Raw genomic sequence first — 21,376 nt, 5'->3', positions numbered from 1 at the left:
CTGTAGTGTGTCGTGACCATATGTCAATGAATGGAGCTACAGTGAATTTATGAAATCACTTCAATCATTTGTAATAGCCCTGTATTGACATTCTACATAATCTTGCCATCTGCTCAAACTCTCCTGTGGTTTTTCAGTTAATGTCCTATTCACTCTTTCTATTCCCATGTTAGTCTTCCTTCTTTTACTTTAAAAAACCATCTCCCTAACATATCTGTACATCATTTCATACTTTCCTCTCTCTCCATTTTCTCTGTTATCTCACATTTCTCCTTCATTCATCTTTCTCTTACATCTTCAGTTTCACATCTTAATTCATTATTCAATTTCCTGTACCTCTTTTTGCCTTCTTCATTTTCCACATTTTCCCATTTTCTCCATGCTCTATCATTTTCAGCTTTTTTCCATTATCCGTTCTTTCTTGATATTTTTGGACACCCTAATTTGTAATACTTCTTGGGCATAGTCCACGAGTTCTTCCTTCATTTTTATCCACTGGTCATTTACTCTTTCTTCAACTCTACCCTTCCCATTTTTCCATGAACCTGCTTTCAACTCTGAGGCCTTACTTACCTCCTTGAGTATCTCTAGTTTAATCTTACTTTTGCTTCATTCATCACCTGTAATGTGAGTTAAAAACTTGGAGACATGCTCTGTCTACTGATATGTGCCTCTTTTCTGTATGTCTTGTAGTTTCCACACACCTACCTTCTGAACCCCCAGAGATACTTATCAATAACCCTATACAGCAAGCAAAAATACAGAACTAACAAGTAACTAATAGCATTAGACTGTACTATAGAAGGAGGCGGGAGATCCATAACAATGCAAAGGAAGTGACAACTTAGTCGCAGAACTGCATTTACAGACAATACTGAAAAATGCATAAGGACAACATAAGGCAATCAAAATCATGACGTGCAGTAAGGAATAGGGATCTCTCTGATAAAAATTACAACTTTATGGTGTGCTGAAATCCATCAGTGCTGTATAAAATATTTATCGTTTCCTGCCTGTGGTTGGTAAGTAAGGAATTAAACTAAACTCTGCCCAAAGAGGCCATGAAGGCCCAACGGTACCGACCAGCCACCATGTCATCCTCAACCCACAGGTATCACTGGATGCGGATGTGGGGGGGGCTTGTAGTCAGCACACCACTCTCCTGGCCATATGTCAGTTTATGGCACTGGGTAAGTAAGACAGATAAACAAAATTTTAATAAGTTAGAGTACAAAGAAACTGGTAAAGGAAACTGAGAAGAAAGACATCGAATTAAATATTAAAACACTTAAGAGCAAGGATGTGTGGCTGTAATCAAAATTAAGAACAGTGCATATCAATGTCCACATTATAATTCTGCACAAAGTCACAAATTCAGTTTCTTCTTTCAGGTCAACGAGATTTTACACAGATGAAAGTAATCATCAGTTAGTCCACATTATAAAATATGAAAACATGTTGTTGTTGTCTCCCCAGCCTGAAGACTGGTTCCATGCAGTTATATACGCTAATCTATACTCTGCAAGTCTCTTCATCTTTGCATAACTATTGCAACCAACATTCCACTTGAACCAGCTTACCGTAATCAACCCTTGGCCTCTGTCTACAGTTTCTCTCTCCACACTACCTCTGTTACTAAACTGACTGTCCCTGTGTGCCATAGGATGGGTCCTATCAACCAACACATTTTTTTAAATCAAATTGTGTCATAAATTTATTTTCTCCCTAAAGCAATTCAATACCTCTGCATTGGTTATTCAATCTTAACATCTAATCTTCAAAATTCTTCAGCAGCACCAAATTACAAAAGTTCCTGTTCTCTGTGTGCCGGTACCACTTACTGGTAATGTTTCACTTTCCTACATGGCTACACTTCAGATGAATACTTTCTGAAAAGACTTCCTAGTACTTCAATTTAAATTTTAATTAGATGTTAAAATATCCTCTTTACTACTGCCTTTGTCAGCTATTTTGCTCCCAAAATAGCAAATCTTTTCTGCTACTTTCAATAACGCATCTCACTTTCTAATCTAATTCCCTTGGCATGACCAGATTCAATCTGACCACAATCCATTATCCTTGTTTTACTTCCATTGATATTAAGCTTATAATGTATTTTCAAGACATTAGCCATTCCTTTCAAGTGATCTTTGAGTCCTTTGCTATCTCTGACAGAATTCAATGTCATCGGCTAACCTTAAAGTTTTTATTACTTCTTTATGAAGTTTAATTCCCTCCAGATTTCTCTTACTTTCCTTTACTCCTTGCTTAATGTACAGACCAAATAAGATGGGGGGTTAGACTATAATTCTCTTTCACTCCCTGCCCAACTACTGCCTACCTTTCATGTGCTTCAACCCTTTTATCTGGTTTCTATATATGCCAAATAACTTTTCTGCCCCTGTATTTTATTGCTGCTACCTCCAGAATTTCAAACTGTGCTCATTTCAGCATTATCAAAATGCTGTAAAAGTAGTTTTGAATTTTTTCAGTCTATTTTCTAAGATTAAGTAATGCAAAGTTCAAGTTAGGATAACAATACAGAAACCGTAGATTGCTACTCACCAAATAGAGGAGGCGTTGACTGGCAGACAAGCACAATGAAAAGAATGCTATAAATTTTTATCTCGGACAATGCCCTTTATCAGAAGTAGAAAACTCGCATGCATTCATGTAAGCACACCTCACACACACATGGCCACTGTCATCTCCAGGCACTAAAATTACACATAGTGTCAGTACTGTCTCGCATGTTTCAACATTCTTACAAACCAAAATAGATTTTTCTAAAATTTGGAATCCACCAGCCTTGCAATTCTTCTGTAAATAATTTGTTTAGTAACTTGTCTAATGGCTTATTTAACTGACGGTTCAGAAATATTCTCAGCTGTCAGCACCTGCCTTCTTTGGAATTGGCATTGTTATATTCTTCTGAAGCATGTAGGTACTTCATCTGTCTCATATATGTTGCATATATTAAATCTCCATTATCATCATCCACTTTCCCTTACCCTACCATTATTTCGCAGCATCTGCCTCTCTCATAGTCATGCACTTGAAAGGCCACCACCACACAGGCACATCGCTAGCCAGGCACCTTCTGAATTCTGAGCAACAGCCTCCAGAAGACATTCACTACTCAGGACTATCTACTGCTTCTGTCCCACGTCTACTGGTGCATCACATCCTTCTGAAAATAGTGTTACCAGCCACCAGAGAGATTTCTATCAACCGTGGACTACCTTGGTTCCACCAAATACAGGTGTGGATGGAGATCCTTCTGCCAACAGGCACAAAAGACAATGCACCATCTGCACTCACTCAGTTACTGCCATTCCTGCAATTTTACAGTTCCCACAGTTCCAGCAGTTGCACAGTTCCAACACCTGCACAGTTCCAGCAGTTCCATTCAGAAGACTACAGTTCCAGCTTAGCAGCCACTATTTATAGAGCAATAGGAACAATTAACTATGAGTGTCTGCATTATACTTTCAGTCATAGTGACTATGTCATAGACTGCCAGAGACAGCAAAATATTTAGATTTAACTTTATTAAGTAAAGGACATCAAGTGTCACATGTCAAACTATTACCAAAGTTATATATAAAAACAAAGATGAGGTGACTTACCGAACAAAAGCGCTGGCAGGTCGATAGACACACAAACAAACACAAACATACACACAAAATTCAAGCTTTCGCAACAAACTGTTGCCTCATCAGGAAAGAGGGAAGGAGAGGGGAAGACGAAAGGAAGTGGGTTTTAAGGGAGAGGGTAAGGAGTCATTCCAATCCCGGGAGCGGAAAGACTTACCTTAGGGGGAAAAAAGGACAGGTATACACTCGCACACACGCACATATCCATCCACACATACAGACACAAGCAGACATGTCCCTCGCTGTGGTTCATGCACATTCAAATCATTTTTTTCACAGCCAGGATAGTGCACGACTCCACCAAATACTCATATATGGTGGCATTATTGGACACTTGCTCCTCCAGCAAGGTCAGCAATGTTACTAAAAACCCATCCGCCTCCAGAAAGTAAAACAGACGAGCTCATTCGACAGCTTTCCTTTTCTAGCACACAATGCTTAGGACAACTGTCACACAGGGAGGAACCTGACAACAGGAAGTCATTATGGATCCTTCTACAACTCTGCATCCTGCCCAGCCCAGATATCCTGGATCCATACCTACGACCCATATGGATTTCTTACTTGCCAGAGACATGCTGCATCCTGCTCTCGATAACACAAGAACTTGATCAAGCTTTCAGTGACCATGGACGCACTAACTGAGGCCACCACGCCACAAGTGCTTACTATAATGCCCACCAAAGTCAGGCTGAATGACATCACCTGGTGTTTTGGTGAGTTGATGCAGCACATCATATCCCTTGTTGTTTACAAATGATGGAACTTCACGTCATCACAGAGGTGATACTGTCTGTACTCCTCACCTTTGCCAGACCGGAACAGGTGTTTCTACCACCGTCATTTTAGCAATAGAGCATGTAGGTGCAGATCACTATGTTACTGGGTGAGAAATGTGAATGACGGGTTTCCACACCTGGAGGGCAAATCTGCTACAAGCACCAGCCTGCATAACTATCATAATACTTGATGATAACAAACAGGACCACTAAGAGGCAGTTTCAAATGGTTACTGGCTTGGAAATGTGGGCAACTGTGACCATAAGCAAACTATGACTTAACTGCTGCAAATGGTTTGCTCATAGCTACATTTAAGCTTGTGACTAAATATTTACATTGATTTATGAAGGTTTTTCGGGTGGCGATTCACTGTCGCAGACATGAGTTGCATTATCACCAGGCTAGATTTCCTGTTCTCCTACGGTCTCATTCTGGATGTGATGAGTCCTTTTGTTCTGGATCGGGTCATGTCATTGGAGGTTGAATGCCAGGCCACACAGTGAAGCAATCAATCAGTACAGTTCCTCACCATGCCACCACCACTGACACGCATGCTAAATCAGTTTCCAATGGTCAGCCAGCTGCAATCATCACCCCACCACTCAACAGCGCAGCACATCAGGACCGAGGCACTTGACAAATTCCGCATCGCAAAAACAAAATTCGACACAATGATGTAAGCAGGCACGACATTTTCAGAAAGCAACTAGGCTTCTCCCCTGCATCTGGTATCACACTTCGGGATAAATATGAGCATTCAGAAAGGACATTTTTATCCTGGAAGAAGGTGATGGGAGATTCACGTTGCCATTTCATGAATGTCTTGAAAGCTACTGTTCAAATGCATTGGAATTCTAATTCTGATGACCCTGTATACATACTCTTGTCATGTACATTGTAGTTAATAACTTATACTGTCAACCATGCAACCAAAATTAAATGCAAAACACTTAGTAGAAAGTGGGCAGAACACTGCACTTGAACACCAAATCCTCAAACACCACTGTGCAAGTTCTGTTTTCAATATACTTCCAGCAGGAATAAAAAAGCATAGGTGATAAACTTTGGATTTTCAATACTACATTGAGATACTTAATTTTACCATCCACTCTTAGAGCTTTAGTTTAAGAATTTGCTGCACTGTACTACTAATGTACATCATACTTGTGTACAGTTGTAAATATCTTTTTTGTGTGTTTTGCTAATTAATTAGCATTCTATGGTCTACTTAGGGACTCAATCAACAACCAAATAGCTTTGCTTTAGACAGATCCATGAAACTAGCAGGTGGCAGGGGATGTAAAATATGATCATGATTACAACAAAAGGATATTACTTTCCAGATAATGCTTTTCCACTTCTTTCCCCTCCCTCGCCCACAGGCTGCATTATTCATGCTCTGGTTGAAAAAGTGTATAAAAGATTATGGGGGGGGGAAAAGAGCATAAAAGATTACGGGAAGAGCACAGAAAAATTGTACAACTGCATAATTTTCATCCAATTACATCATATGTAGGCATCATGGTTTTCACCAAACTCACTGATAAAGAATGAAATTTCGTACAATAAAAGTAATAACAGCTTACAGTACATGAAATGAACCAGCTTGCTCTCCAAAGGCATTGAAAAGAAAACTGTAACTTATGTTTACAGAAAATTATCAGTAATTTACTATGGTGTGCTGGAGTCTTGACACTGTCCAGTCATTTATTCATAGTACTGCCTAGTCTTCTAAACACCCACTAATCACCCAGACCAGGATTACCTATCTATATTTTCAATAACTGATACTCAAAACTTCTATATTTCCCTCAGCATCTTGATTATGTGTTATAATAATAGAGTAATGAGAAAAGAAAATTGTACTCACTTGCACCTGTAGCACGGAAATGAAGTTCTTCATCCTCTGGGCGGTAAAACGCCCTTTGCTGTGGACTACGAGGTGGTAATGGAGGAGGAGGGGGAGGGGGAGGAGGAGGAGGGGGAGGTGGAGGTGGAGGAGGAACAGATGGGCTTGAATCTGCAGGAGCCACTAGATGTGTCTGAGCAGGACAATGAGAAACTGATGGCGCCAAGTGGAGTTGGCCCCATGTTCGTAGTTCTGATACTTGTACTTGTTGTTGTCGCATCAAGTTCCGAAGTTCCTCGTTTTCCAGCTGAAGCCGCTGCACTGTGGCACGGATTTCTTCAAAATCCTACAGTAAAAGCAAAGTGAATAGATTTCCAAAATATATACATTACAGAATGAAAGTTAGGCATTTCTTCATTAAGACAAGATAAACTTTGTAAATGACCTATGCAAAATAACTGGAAAATTCATGAATTTATTTCACCAAAATGCATAAAAAATGAACATCTTAATTTAATTTTTTGTGAAGTTATAATTCTTATTTGAAACACAATGTAAACTCTCTGTCAAGTCACTGAAATGTCTCATAACCAATATGCACCTCACCTTCCACATAGTAATGGAATGTAATGCCTAATGCCTCTGAAACATGTAAAGCACTAGGGATACTGTAGTGCATGTGGATTTCATATATTTTGTAGCCAATGTCCTATGGACATGTTACTGAATGCTGTGTCAGGCTATGCATCTCAGTGTATGTAATGTGCAGGTAAAATAAGTCACTAATGAAGACTCGTTTTCTACCAGAGTGATCAACAGAGACAAAGCAGTTGATCCAAGGGTTCTGACTGTAGGAGTCTATAAGTATTCCATCAGGGATCTTTCACTGGAGATATTTACACAAATGTTTTCCATTCACAATGTTACTGTGAAGTGAGAACTGTCAGAACAATAATAAACCCAGTCAGAGTTTGACATTAGGAATAGAGCATCAATGCTCAGTTGTCTGCAAAAATGGATAAAAGGTTAAATGAATTTAAAAGACTTTTCAAGCACTCACTCTGCTACATGATAATAAATAAGAGAAAGAAAAGCAAAGGCTGTGGCTTAGCTGCCATTTGTGGGATCTATTTCTGCCAAGATCAGCAGGATTCTCAACAAGCTTAACATTAAGTGTATGCTCTGTCCACCTATGAAAATACGAGGACTATCATGAAATAAGGGATATGAGAGATATCGTCATTGAAGCAGAAACAGACTTCAGAGGACAAAAGACTAGGGAAATGTTTCTGAAGGTGAAGTACCTCTGCAAAGGTCACCAGGCCAAGCAGAAATTTGTCAAAGATTCCCATGATACGATCCTGATGAATGATTCCCATGATAAGATCCTGACAAATTATAATGATACAGCTGAGAGATGGAAAGAGTACTTTCGACAGCTGCTAAATGGTGATGAACCTGAACTGTGCAGTTTGATTTCCAGTACCCAAATACAGCCAATCCAGATTATCCCCCACCTACCCTGGATGAGATAAAATCAGAATCAGATACCTTAAGCAGAAGACTCCAGGTGAAGATCGAATACAGCCTGAAATGATCCAGGCAGGAGGAGAGAAACTTGTAGAAAGAATACACTGACTGATACAGGCAATAAGGACCAAAGGAGAACTACCAGCACAGTGGAAAACAGCTCTGATTTGTCCAATACATAAGAAGCGCGACAAACTGAAATGTGACAACTATCGAAGAATCGTCCTGTTTAACGTCTGCTATAAGATCCTGTCCAATTGCCTCATACACAGAATTCAGCCAGTGGTAGAATCGGTGATTGGGGAGTTCCAGGGAGGTTTCTGGCCAGGGCAGTCAACAGTAGATCACATCGTCAATCTCTGGCAATTCACTGAGAAACTGGGTGAATATGGTAAAGATTTGCATATTTTATTCGTTGACTTTAATGAGGCCTATGATTGTATACATTGCACGAGCCTTCTCAGATGTTTAAGGAAATTTGGCATGGCGGAGAAACTCATCAATCTGATAAAGATCTGTCTGTGGGAAGAAGATGGGAAATTGTGTAACTGAGGAATTTGAAATTGTGACAGCACTCAGGCAAGGAGATGGGTTGCCCCCTACCCCGGTCAACTTTGCCCTCAAGAAGATCGTACGCGTGATCTTCCAAGAGAATGAAGGGATTGAAATCGAAGGAAAGAGACTGACATACTTGACCTATGCAGACAACATCTATTTACTCTCTAGGTCTGAAGAGGAGTTGGAGCAAATGACCAGAGCATTAAAGGAGGCTGCCAGCAAATTTGGGCTAAACATAAATGAAGCCAAGACAGGGTACCTCGTTATGATGCATGGTCAAAGTCAGACTGCTGGTCATCTACAATCACTGCAGGTGGGAGACCAGAGCTAAAGATAGTGCATGAATTTAAATACCTAGGGCCACTTTTCACTGAGAACTTGTCATGTGAAGCAGAGATAAATGCCAGAATACAAGCAGGAAACCGATCTTATCATGGACTAGCACAATTGCTTCGGTCCAGATATCTCTCCAGACATTTCAAGATTCGACTATACAAAACCATGATCCAGCCTGTTGTTCTATACGGCTGTGAGCCATGGAGTATCCAGAAACGGGACTTACATAAGGTCCTTGTTTTTGAGAGAAAAGTGCTTCGGAAGACCTTCGGTCCGGTTCTGGATGCAAACACAGGGGAATGGAGGATCAGACACAACCAAGAGCTTGAGGAACTACACCAGCAGACCAACATAGCAGGAACTGTCAAAACCAAACAAATGCAGTGGGCCGGCCATGTGGCCCGAATGGAAGATCACAGATGGCCTTGGAAGGTCCCGGATTTCACACCTACAGAGAAAAAACACGTGGGAGACCCAAGAAACGTTGGAGGGATCCTCCATGAAGATTTAAACCAAGCATCAATACATGTGGACAGATAGCAGCAATGGACAGAATACAATGGAAGAGGAAAATTTTAGCAGCGTGTGGTCCATTGGGCCTGATCATGTAGAAGGAGAAGAAGAAGAAGAAGAAGAAGAATTGTGAAATGTGAAGGATGATCTTGGCTTATGAAAACCAGGAATTTATAATATACTTTGTCAATATGGAATGCCATACACTGACAAAATAACTAGGGAAGTGGACATCAGGTGCAAAGAACATCAGAGGCACACCTGGCTGAGAAAAACAATTAAATCAGGTATTGCCAAGCACTGTCTGGAACTTATCATTCTATGATCTATGAGAAAACAAGGGTTCTGGCACAGACTGATGGATGCTGGAACAGCATTATAAGAGAGTAAATAGAGATAAAGGTGGTGAAAATCTCATGAGTCATGACACTGGTTACCTATTCAACAATGCCTGGGCTCCTGCACTGAAGTTCCTAAAAATGCAATGCTGGCAGCAGCAGCAGCAGCCAGAACTCAACAAAAAGAAGAAATGAGAATGTGGAACTGGGGAGTGAACCCCAGACAGAGCAGCAAGTGCAACATGCTGAGAACAGAATGCCAGATTGCTGTCAGGTGCACTGGACCAAAAATGGAATGCCAGCTTGTGGCCAGACACATCATGCTGAAGACACGGACCATCCCAGAGTGCTCCTAGTGGAAGCAGACTGCAGATGGAACACCTAGAGTCAACCATGGAGGGAGAAGGCAGTATATATAAATATTTGATCCCTCCCATTTGACTAGCAGTCTCAGGTAGGATGTAACGTTATGCATCTGTAAAGACATAACAATATCTCGATATCTTTAAAACTGTAGAAGTTAATATTTCACAGAAAACCTTTGAATTAACAACTTTTAATCACTTCATGTGAGTTCAACAAACGGTATCTCAGATGATAGCACTGAATTGTAGCTATCATCCCGGAAAGCTACGTATCTGTATCTATATTATTTCTTGATTTATGAGGCCTTTTACATCTTTTCCACAATGCAAATGCTTGTCAGAACATCATATTCTCCACATTTACACAGCAAATGAATGCAGCATTAATATCTCATATTTTGTTATACTTGTGTTTTCATTTAATGAATAGTTCATTAGTTTGGCAGTAATTTTATTTAAATGTTGATTGCAAGTGCTATTAAAAAACTGTGCTAATTTAAAAGTGGTCAGTTACATGTGTTGTCGGACACCACCTTTGTAAAAAATGACAAAAGATACTTCCGACAAGCAGGCCTAAATGATTGTTTAAACTATATTTAACAACAATTCACTGTCATTTAACGTGAGTGCACTTGTGAAAGAATGCTGGCCTATTCAATTGTGAACCAACTGTTACTTTTATTTATTGTAAATGGTCTGAATGTTTATAACATTTCTTTTATTTAAATATTGTTATAATATATTAATTTAGTGCAGCGAAGTGGTCAAGTGAGTCAAATCGTATCTGTAGAGCTTGAGAAGCACGTATTCTTGATGGGCCAATGAGAGTTGGATCGTGGTGGAACACTGATGGAGTCTAGTGGAGACTGAGACTTCCCGAGTGGAACACTCATGGGAGTAATTCTGCACACTTTGTGGTGACTTGTGAAAGAAGACAGATCTATCTAGAGTAATGTGTGCGATTCAGTCATATAGATGATTGTTTCTGGGTGGTGAATGGCTGTTATAATATTCTAACTTTTGAAGGGAATTTATATTTCGAGAGGTCGGAATGTGCTCCAGAGCAGGACTCTGATTTTTGCCACTTGATTTATGGAACTGAGAATAGACTGAGTATGGATTACTACTCATTGTATCATGTGTGTTAATTGGTGGATCATTACATGAAACTCTGAACTGTTTTGAGCTGGTGAATATTTTATGTATTGTGATTGCAAAATGGACTTAGTTTTTGCATAACTTTGGTGGCTACTTAGTGTGGAGAATTTGCTAACATTCTCGTAACGCTCTCAACATAACTTTAATGCATTTGATAAAGCTATTTTCTGCATGTATTTTAACTGAACTTCTTAGGACCACTTCCTGTTTGAGATGTCCTTTCTTGGATAAAAATTATTCAAAATAATTTTGTTGTCTACATCAGTTACAGACATGAAAACAGAACCCTTTTTATTAAATTATTCGCTTATCTTTTATTTTATATTTCTCTGTATTTTATTAACTCACAATTCTAGCCAATGCATAGACTGCAGAATCACAGCTACAGGGTATTATGTGCAGTGAATTAGCTGTGAGGCTTGAAATCAGACATGCACAGTTTGACCCTATGACTGCATCGAGCTATTATTTTTCAAGTGGAACCACGCATAGACCAAGTACCTGAAGTATGAGTAAAAACACAACTGCTTTGCTCGTATGGAATGCTGATTGGAAGAGCAACTATTCTGCAGTAACTGTTAGGTACCATTGCAGGGAGCTGATAAAGAGAGTTGCATTATTGAAAAATTGTCCAAGCACAATGCTGATATCCAGCAGAACACCCAGCATCTCAAGATGTAGACCCAGTCATAATTTGGACAAGAGTAAGGAGTTAACCAATATGTATCAATAAACTCCAAAGAGTGCTGTATGGACCAATCAACTTTTACTGTAACTCTGATGAATTTACTGCTCTTTGACATTAAGTTTGATTTAATAAGTTTACTTATTTGCATAGGTATGATCAATATTTGATCAACTGCTTTCAAATGAAAGTTCTTTGTTCCATTAATCAAAATTTTCATGTTTTAAAAGTTGGTTCTGACCTAACATAATAAACATTTTCAGCTACAACATGAAACTGCTTGCAATTATACATCACTTCTCTTACCAATAATTTTAATTACGTTTGTTCCTATCAGGTGTCATTGTAAGATTTAAGTTTTTGTTTCACATTCCCTTCTAAAAAATTATGCCAAATCTTGCTGACATATATTGAAATATATCTAAAAACAAAGATGTGTGACTTACCAAGCGAAAGTGCTGGCAGGTCGATAGACACACAAACATACACACAAAATTCAAGCTTTTGCAACAAACGGTTGCTTCATCAGGAAAGAGGGAAGGAGAGGGAAAGACGAGAGGATGTGGGTTTTAATGGAGAGGGTAAGGAGTCATTCCAATCCCGGGCGTGGAAAGACTTGTGCGGATGGATATGTGTGTGTTTTTTCCCCCTAAGGTAAGTCTTTCCGCTCCCGGGATTGGAATGACTCCTTACCCTCTCCCTTAAAACCCACATCCTCTCGTCTTTCCCTCTCCTTCCCTGTTTCCTGATGAAGCAACCGTTTGTTGCGAAAGGTTGAATTTTGTGTGTATGTTTGTGTTTGTTTGTGTGTCTATCGACCTGCCAGCACTTTCGTTTGGTAAGTCACACATCTTTGTTTTTAGATATATTTTTCCCACGTGGAATATTTCCCTCTATTATATTCATGTCATATATTGAAAGTTAGAACCACATTGTATTTGTAGTTAGATAACAGGTCTTGTGGGGTATAACTTCCATGAAAGAACTGCTCCACTTGCTTTTTGATGCTTGAAAAAAATAAAATAAAAAGGAAAGAAACTGACTTCTGAAACAATTGTGCTATCTTAGTTGAAGCAAGGGGTGAAACTACCTTGATGTACATAGCCAGTTCTTCACAAAAGATTGTGTTTGAATTAATACGAATTAATTAAAATAACTGTATGAATACACTGGTTACTTTCCATATGCATTGGCTCAACAAAATCTGATTCTAGATTCACATTCCACAAATCAAACACAATTATCTATCTCATCTAAGAATAATATTCCAGTCATTTTTATTTTGGCAGTTTTACGGTAAATTTTCTTTTTTATGTTTTAGTACACCTATCCTCTCGTCAATTCGGCTCAACAACATACCATAAACATGATCTGCATGCATACACCAGTACTCTGTGATTATGATAAACTACAAATGCATAAAATTGGCATTCACTTTAAATCAACAAAATGTAAAATATAAAATGGCTTTACTGACATGTTATGATGACTAATGGCAAAGTTGATGACATCATTAGACTATTAGTCACTATGTCAAAAGAGGCTGCTTCGGCTAAATAGTGACAGTGCATGACAGTCAGCACTAAGAAGAAATTAACACACAATGTGTGCCTCATATGTGGCATCAGTGTATTTGTTTGCAACAATGTCACGGTGCCCGCACTGAAGTCAACCATCTTACAATTTTAACCAAAGTCTATGTCATTAATGCGTCTCTTAATTAAACAAACATTAGACCAGTTACTCTTGTTATTTATTGGTAAAGTAACATTAAAATAATCTATGAACACCAAGAGAAGAATTGACCTGCAGTTCTGGGTAAAATGACATTATCAAAAAGAAAAGTATGCCCACTAACGTTGTGGCTTTGGGAGCCTACATCTGCATGCAGACTCTGCAACAAATGTGGGACAGGTGAGTGTACTTCCTGACAGTACCACATTCCATTTGCAAATGAAATGTGGGAAGAATGATTGCTCAATGTCTCTGCGTGTGCTGCAATACATTTAATTTTGTCTTTGCGATCCATACATAACTTAAACATATGAGACTGGTATTTTATACACCTAGGTTTCTCAGTTTCCACTAATGCTTGAAACTTTGAAAGTAGGCTTTTGCAGAATGGCTGCCGAGTGAGACAAGCAGGTATAGCTCGTCAACAAAAAGTAGTTACTTAAGAATAAACAATATCTAATTAAAATTAATTTTGTTTTGTGTACTTGCTGTAGAATCTATTCTTGTTAAACAAATTAATATTTAACATTTCTGCAATGCCTTTTCTTAAAAACAACTTGTGTTATTTGTTATTCTGATAGACGTGACATAGACTGAAATTTTTCATGTTATAAACATTAAGAATTCTATTGAAATTTTCTTAATAGTACTTTTTTTAAGAAAAAAGACATCTACTCATTCCATTAATCTAGTCTCACCATAAACGTGCAGTTTAATGTTTCTAAATGGTATTTCTGAAGACATTACTAATTCTATAGATGTGAAATAGACCTAAATTTTCTTAGTTGTTAACCAAACTATCATGGGAATGCAAATTCTCTCAAAACAAAGCAACTACTAATTCATCCTTCTATCATCATATCTCTAAATCAGGACAGAAACAGGGGGAACAGCATAAAAAATGTTAGTGTCATTTTTGTTTATATACAGCCACATTCAAATCCTTGACAAACTTAATTCTCCAATCTAAACTCCTTTGACCATGAAAGAGAAATGTGGGAGCTGTCTCAGGGTAGTGAGCAGGGGGATTTCTTGCCAATCTTGAAAGAAATATTTTCATGGGGGGCGGGGGGTATACAGTGGGGAGAACACCGGAAAAACTGAGAGCTTCTCCCCCGGAGATGTACAGTACGCAGCAAGAACATTTTGACTGAGGAGCAGGAGGGAAAACCTGTGCCGTTGAGGCACAGTTGGAGGAAGCAAGGAAGGAATTGATCAGGAGGGAAACAGAGGGGAGAAGGATAGTCGTGAAATGCCAGTTGGCAGAGATGCAGAAACAAAGAGAATGTTGTTTGATAGTTTCATTATAAACATTAGCAGCTTTCAGTCACTGTAAGAGGAAAGTGGAGAAGAACTCCGGTAAGAATAAGAGCAGGAAATGTGCAGCATAACTCAGCTGTAATCAGGTAGCCTAGGTGTGTCAAATGTTAGGAAGAAAAAAAAAGCACTGCTGCTAGGGTAGCAGCCATGGGTGAGTCATAGGATCTCAGTTAACAGGAAAGCTGCCAGACATCTTAAATTTCTATCACAGGCACAAAAGATTTCAGGAGGTGCTGATTGCTAGAAAAGAGTCATTTAATGACAAAATAATGTACAATGCAGAGAAAACAAGTAAAGCGGTTTGAGATTTCATTAAACAGGAAGCAGGGAGAGAGAAACAGCAGCAAAACAACATACTGATAAGGGAGGGGGATAAAGTAATAAATGATCTGTACTGCCTAGCAAACTATGTGAATTACATCATTAAAACAAAGACACTTTCATTACGGCAAGATCCTTCCATGAAATTTCAGTCACCAACTTTCTCCTCTGAATGCTAAAATACTTTATTGCCACCCTCCTATATTGGGAGAAAAGGCCAATGTAATAAAATAAAAACTTGCATGGAAAGATTTAAGTGTTTTCGGGAGTGGAACTGTAGAGAAATAGTGTGCAAGTGCTTCGATGAACCTTGACTGTGAATTGCAGAGTAGTCATAATATTATGAAAAGGATAGCTACTACTCACAATGTAGTGGAGATGCTGAGTCACAGATAGGCACAACAAAAAGACTGTCAGAAAGTGAGCTTTTGACTAACAAGGCCTTCGACAGAAATAGACCTATAGACCTCAGCAGCCAAAGACTATTGTCGTGTGTGTGAGTTGCATTTGTGTGTGTGTGTGTGTGTGTGTGTGTGTGAGCATCTCTGCTATATGGAGAGTAGCATCTATCTTTTCATAATATTGTTACATTCCATCCTGTATTTTCCACTGTTTGATTTTGCAGAGTATTTATATAGATGTAGATGTATTATTGTCTGTGGAAATGTCAACAGTGGAAATATCTCCATCAGCCAGAAAACACAGTTCCCCAGGCGTACATTAAAATAATTTACTATGGAACAATTTACCACTTTCTTAACTATGGGATTGAATAATGAAGCTGTACAGCTGTGATCAACTTAAAAAGAATATTACTTCGAAGACTGGAAATAACAGCCAATCAGCTGCAAAATATAGGTTTATTAAACCTTGACCATGGTTTCAACAGTTTTATAACTGTCTTCTTCAGAAAGTATTGTAAGTAGAATCACATTATCCCTATCCACTGTGGGAGTCATTGACAGGCTAGTGCATGTGTGTGTGTCATCCACTTAATCACCATTAAAAATACATGATTTAAAAGCAGTAGCTCTCTGCTGCAGAGATTTGTCTTAATACTTTTTAATAGACATCACACATGTGACATAGAATCCAGCAACATGTAGTGTGCCACTTGACAGATTTGTGTATATATGGATCCAATGGATCCATTGTCGAATGTTTGATATTTTAAAAAGTTTTAATACAGATCTCTACAATAGAGAGCTACTACTTTTAAATCAGGTATTTTAAATGGAGATGGTGGATGACCCGCACATCTACTAGACAGAGTCAACAATTCCCACAATGGATATAGATAATGTGATTCTATGTAACATACTTTCTGAAGAAGATGGTTTGAAAACTGTTGAAATCATGTTCAGGGTTTAATCTTAAGAATGTTAACTGTTACAGAAATGAGCAACAATACTTATAAATGGGAATCAAATTGCAATGAAATCCAGACCTTTAGCTGCTTACAGGCATTGATAAATATCAAAGGGTACAGTTTAAAATGTGTGCCCTGGCTGGGACTCAAACCTGGGATCTCCTGCTTACATGGCAGACGCTCTATCCATCTGAGCCACTGAGGACACAGAGGATAGTGCGACTGCAGGGATTTATCTCTGTCATGCTCCCTGTGAAGCCTACACTTCCAACTTACTGTGCACACACTACATTTGTAGTGCCCCTGCCCACTATACTCATTACTCGCGGCAGTCAATCTACCGGTTCCTGTAAGAGTTCGGGCAATGTGAGTGCATCCGCACCGAAGAAGATCATTGGACGGTAAGTCTTATCTACAGAGTGTTCAAAAAGTCTCTCCGCAGTGCCGTATGATTGTTAGCCGCGCGTGTCATATGATTGTTTGCCTGCCTGGGTTACTTCCCTTCAAGTGGACTCTCCCTACATTCCACTGTTTCGTTTATCTCAGCCAGAGTCAGTAGTGTCATTGGTGTGTGTCGTTACGTGTTGACGTGAATGTTTATGTTTAGTTCATTTGTTTTTCAGTTCATCAAACATTTAATTCAATTTTCCCGGAGACAACACTCCCACATCGTGATACTGTGCGTGATTTGATTAACAAATTTCATAGTATGTGTTCAGTGACACACCCAGAAGTGGTCATCCTAGCATTTTGTCTGATGATAAACTACTCGATATTTCCGATAAAATGTCCATAAGTCCAAACAAGTCAGTAAGAAAATTCGTCCAAGAAGTCGATGTTAGTGTCGGAATGGCCCACACAGCTGTAAGGAAATAATTCGAACTTTTCCCATACAAAGTGACAGTCGTGCAAGAACTGAAAAATACTGGTCATGGCAAGAAGCTGTATCATTGTCAATGGTTCAAAAATTTCATTCAACGAAATGGAACGGATGTTTTTAATGAAACATTTTTCACTGATGAGGCATGGTTTCAATTATCCGGGTACATGAACTCGCAAAATTCTCGTATGTGGAGTACTGCAAATCCATTGTGTATTCATGAGGAACCACTTCGTTCTGTGAAAATAGGAGTTTGGATTGCAATTTCTAGACATCAGATTGTGGGTCCCATATTTTTCAACGAAACAATAAATGCATAAGAATACTGCAGTGAGTTTCATTTTGGTATATTCACTGAGGCATACGGCACCCGCGGCTAACAATTATACGGCACTGTGGAGAGACTTTCTGAACACCCCATATATGAAGATGGTATCTGCTCTTTCAGACATGTCCGGTTTAGTTTTACATCTGTTCTTTCTTCCAAAAGAACAGATACCATCTTCACATAGGGAATCATGTCATGAAGTGTTTAAGCACCATTAATACTTAACAATATATTCTTTATACATATTTAAATTACTTATATTTATGTTTTTTATGAGTCAACCACAGGAAGTTATCAAGGGCAGTGATGTAGATTATCACAACACAAGAATAAAATATACCTAGTTTCAGAAAAGAACAAATTAAAAATGACTGTTTGAAGCCCCTTCACTGCTGGTTTGATTTGGTTTAACATACTACCAAACTATATAAGAGCATATAGGGGAATTGATTTTTAACACTAAATTAATTTTTTTTTATAGTAAAATGTTAATATTCATTCAATGAGCTGTAAGACACTGCTCGTGACATGACCCAGCATCATATCACCTGTAAATTAATAAATGTAAAAACTAGACATAAAATACATCAGCTGTAGTATGTAACATATTTTGTAAATGTAATTATTGTCATATTATCTTTCTAAGGCTTTTTATGCTGTTGATCATAAGATTCTACTAAATGGATTAAGGAGATCATCCTGGAAATTAGATGTGTTGTGTTGCTTGCTTACAGAGTAATGCTATTTTTTAGCTATTCATATTATCTTTCTAAGGCTTTTTATGCTGTTGATCATAAGATTCTACTAAATGGATTAAGGAGATCACCCTGGAAAGCAGAAGTGTTGTGTCGCTAGGTAGCTTACAGAGTAATGCTTTTTTTGAGCAACACACACACACACACACACACACACACACACACAGGTGCATACACTGACCCATGCCTCTACATGGCACCAGTTGGCTGCATAATGCTGCATTTTGGCAGCTGGACTAGGATGAGAAAGGTGTTGTGTCAGGAGGAGTGAGCAGGGGCAGAGAGAGGCAGGAGGCAGAGAGAGGGGTTGGTGGTGGGTGGCTAACGGCTCAGAGGGAGGCAGCCAGTTTGTAGGCTAGTAATGTGGCAGGGAGGGGTGGCAGGTGCATAGGTTACACATGAGATGAAGAGTTGTTAGATCCAGTGATGAGTGGCATACACTGAATGTGACATGGGGATGTAAAATGAGAGGGGGTGACAGGACAGAAGAAAGGGGTAACTGTTGGGTGGAGAGTATGGGGGCAGCGGGTTATTGGAGATTGAGCCCAGGGAGTGAAGGACTTGTTGCAAGAATGACTCCCATCTGCATAGTTCAGAGAAGGTGGAGGTGGAGGGAAAGATACAGGTAGCCCAGGTCATGTTATGCTCACAGTACAAAAAATAGAGGTAGTGCAAACCTCAAATACAGCTAAACTTTTGTGAAATATTTCACAGAACCAAAATTGGTTGATATAAGTATATCTCAAGGTAATGTGTAATTGCTGTCGTGGTCTTCAGTCTGCAGACTGGTTTGATGCAGCTCTTCAAGTCTGAAGACTGGCTTGATGCAGCTCTCCATCCTACTCTAACATGTGGAAGCCTCTTAATCTCGAAATAACTATTGCAACTCACATTCTTGTGAATCTGCTTACTGTATTCATATCATGGTCTCCCTCTACAGTTTTTCCTCCACACCTCCCTCCAACACTAAACTGGTGACCCTTTGAGGTCTCAGAATGCATCCTACCAACCAATTGCTCCTTCTAGTTAGGTCGTGCGACAAATTTCTTTTCTCCCCAGTTCTATTCAGTACCTCCGCATTAGTAATAGGATCTACCCACCCAATCTTCAGCTTCTGTAACACCACATTTTGAAAGCTTCTATTCTCTTCTTTTCTAAACTCTTTGGTATCCAAGTTTCACTTCCAAACATGGCTACACACCATATAAATACTCTCAGAAAAGACTTCCTAACACTTAAATCTTTATTTGATATTAACAAATTTCCTTTCTTCAAAAATTCTCTGCTTGCCATTGTCAGTCTACATTTCATACCCTCTCTACTTTGGCATCATCAGTTATTTTGCTGCCCAAATAACAAAACTCATCTACTATTTTAAGCGTCTCATTTCCTAATTAATTCCTTCAGCCTCACCTGATTTAATTCTTCTCTTGCAAATCCTTTGCAGTCTGACAGAATTACAATGCCTTTAGCAAACCTTAAAGTTTTTATTTCATCTCCCTGAACTTTAATACATACTCAAAATTTTTCTTTGGTTTCATTTACTGCTTGCTCAGTGTACAGATTGAATAACATCAGGGACACGCCACAACTCTGGCTCACTTCCTTCCCAACTATTTCTTTCCTTTCACACCCACTGATTCTAACTACCATCTGGTTTCCGTACATGTTGCAAATAGCCTGTATTATACCCTTGATACCTTCAGAATTTCAAAGACAGTAATCCAGTCAACATTGTCAAAGCTTTCTATTCCAATCAACATTGTCAAAAGCTTTCTCTAAGTCTACAAATGCTATAAATGTAGGTTTGCCTTTCCTTAACCTATCTTCTGAGATAAGTCATTGGGCGAGTATTGCCTTGTGTGTTCTTACATTTCTTCAAAATCCAAATAATCTTCCCCAATGTCCACTTCTACCAGTTTTTCTATTCTTCTGCAGTATTATGTGTTAGTATTATGCAGCCATGACTTATTAAACTGATAGCTTGGTAATATTTGCACCTGTCAGCACCTACTTTCTTTGTAATTTGAATTATTACATTCTTTTTCAGATCTGAGGGTATTATGCCTGTCTCATGCATCTCGCACACCAGATGGAAGAGTTTTGTCATGGCTGGCTCTCCCAAGACTGTTAATAGTTCTGACGAAATGCCGTCTACTTGCAGGCTCTTGTTTTGACTTAGGTCTTTCAGTGCTCTGTCAAATTCTTCTCACAGTATAAATATTATGAAAAGGAAAGTTGCCATTCACCATATAAGGGAGATGCTGAGTCGCAGATAGGCACAACAAAAAGACTATCATAATTAAAGATTTCGGTCATTAAGGCCTTTGGCAACAACAGGTGACAGACACACATACATACTCATGACAACTCACACACATGACTTCAGTCTCAGGCAACTGAAACCACACTGTGAACAGCAGCACCAGTGCATGATAGGAATGCGGCTGGGTGGGGGTAAGGAGGGGGCTGGGGTGGGGAAGGGGAGGGACAGTTTGGTGGGGGAGGTGGACACTGAAGAGCTGCAGGTTAGACGGAGGGCAGGGGAAAGCAGGGAGGGGGGGGGGGGGAGTACCTGACGAAAAGGAATATAAAAAGACTGGGTGTGATGGTGGGTTGATGGCTGTGTAGTGCTGGAATGGGAGAAGGGAAGGGGCTGGATGGGTGAGGACAGTGACTAACAAAGGTTTAGGCCAGGAGGGTTACAGGAACATAGTATGTATTGCAGGAAAAGTTCCCACCTGTGCAGTTCAGAAAAGCTGGTGTTGGTGGGAAGGATACATATGGCACAGGCTGTGAAGCAGTCACTGAAATGAAGAATAACATGTTTGGCAGCGTGTTCAGAAACAGTGTGCTCCACTTATTTCTTGGACACTGTTTGCCGGAGGCCATTCATGGTGA

At 39.2% G+C, this 21,376-nt stretch overlaps 1 protein-coding gene across 2 annotated transcripts in view; it reads right to left on the bottom strand.

The window, feature by feature from the left end:
* Positions 1–21,376, bottom strand: part of LOC126412671 (uncharacterized) — a 127,601-nt gene that overhangs the window by 10,199 nt on the left and 96,026 nt on the right. For both annotated transcript variants that reach the window (XM_050082374.1, XM_050082375.1), the window contains exon 6: positions 6,307–6,631. In XM_050082374.1, coding sequence (XP_049938331.1) covers positions 6,307–6,631 — 325 coding nt within the window. The remainder of the gene's footprint in view (positions 1–6,306; positions 6,632–21,376) is intronic.

Source organism: Schistocerca serialis, chromosome 7 (assembly GCF_023864345.2).
Source record: "Schistocerca serialis cubense isolate TAMUIC-IGC-003099 chromosome 7, iqSchSeri2.2, whole genome shotgun sequence".
NCBI lineage: Eukaryota > Metazoa > Arthropoda > Insecta > Orthoptera > Acrididae > Schistocerca > Schistocerca serialis.
This window is presented reverse-complemented; position numbering and strand designations above follow the sequence as displayed.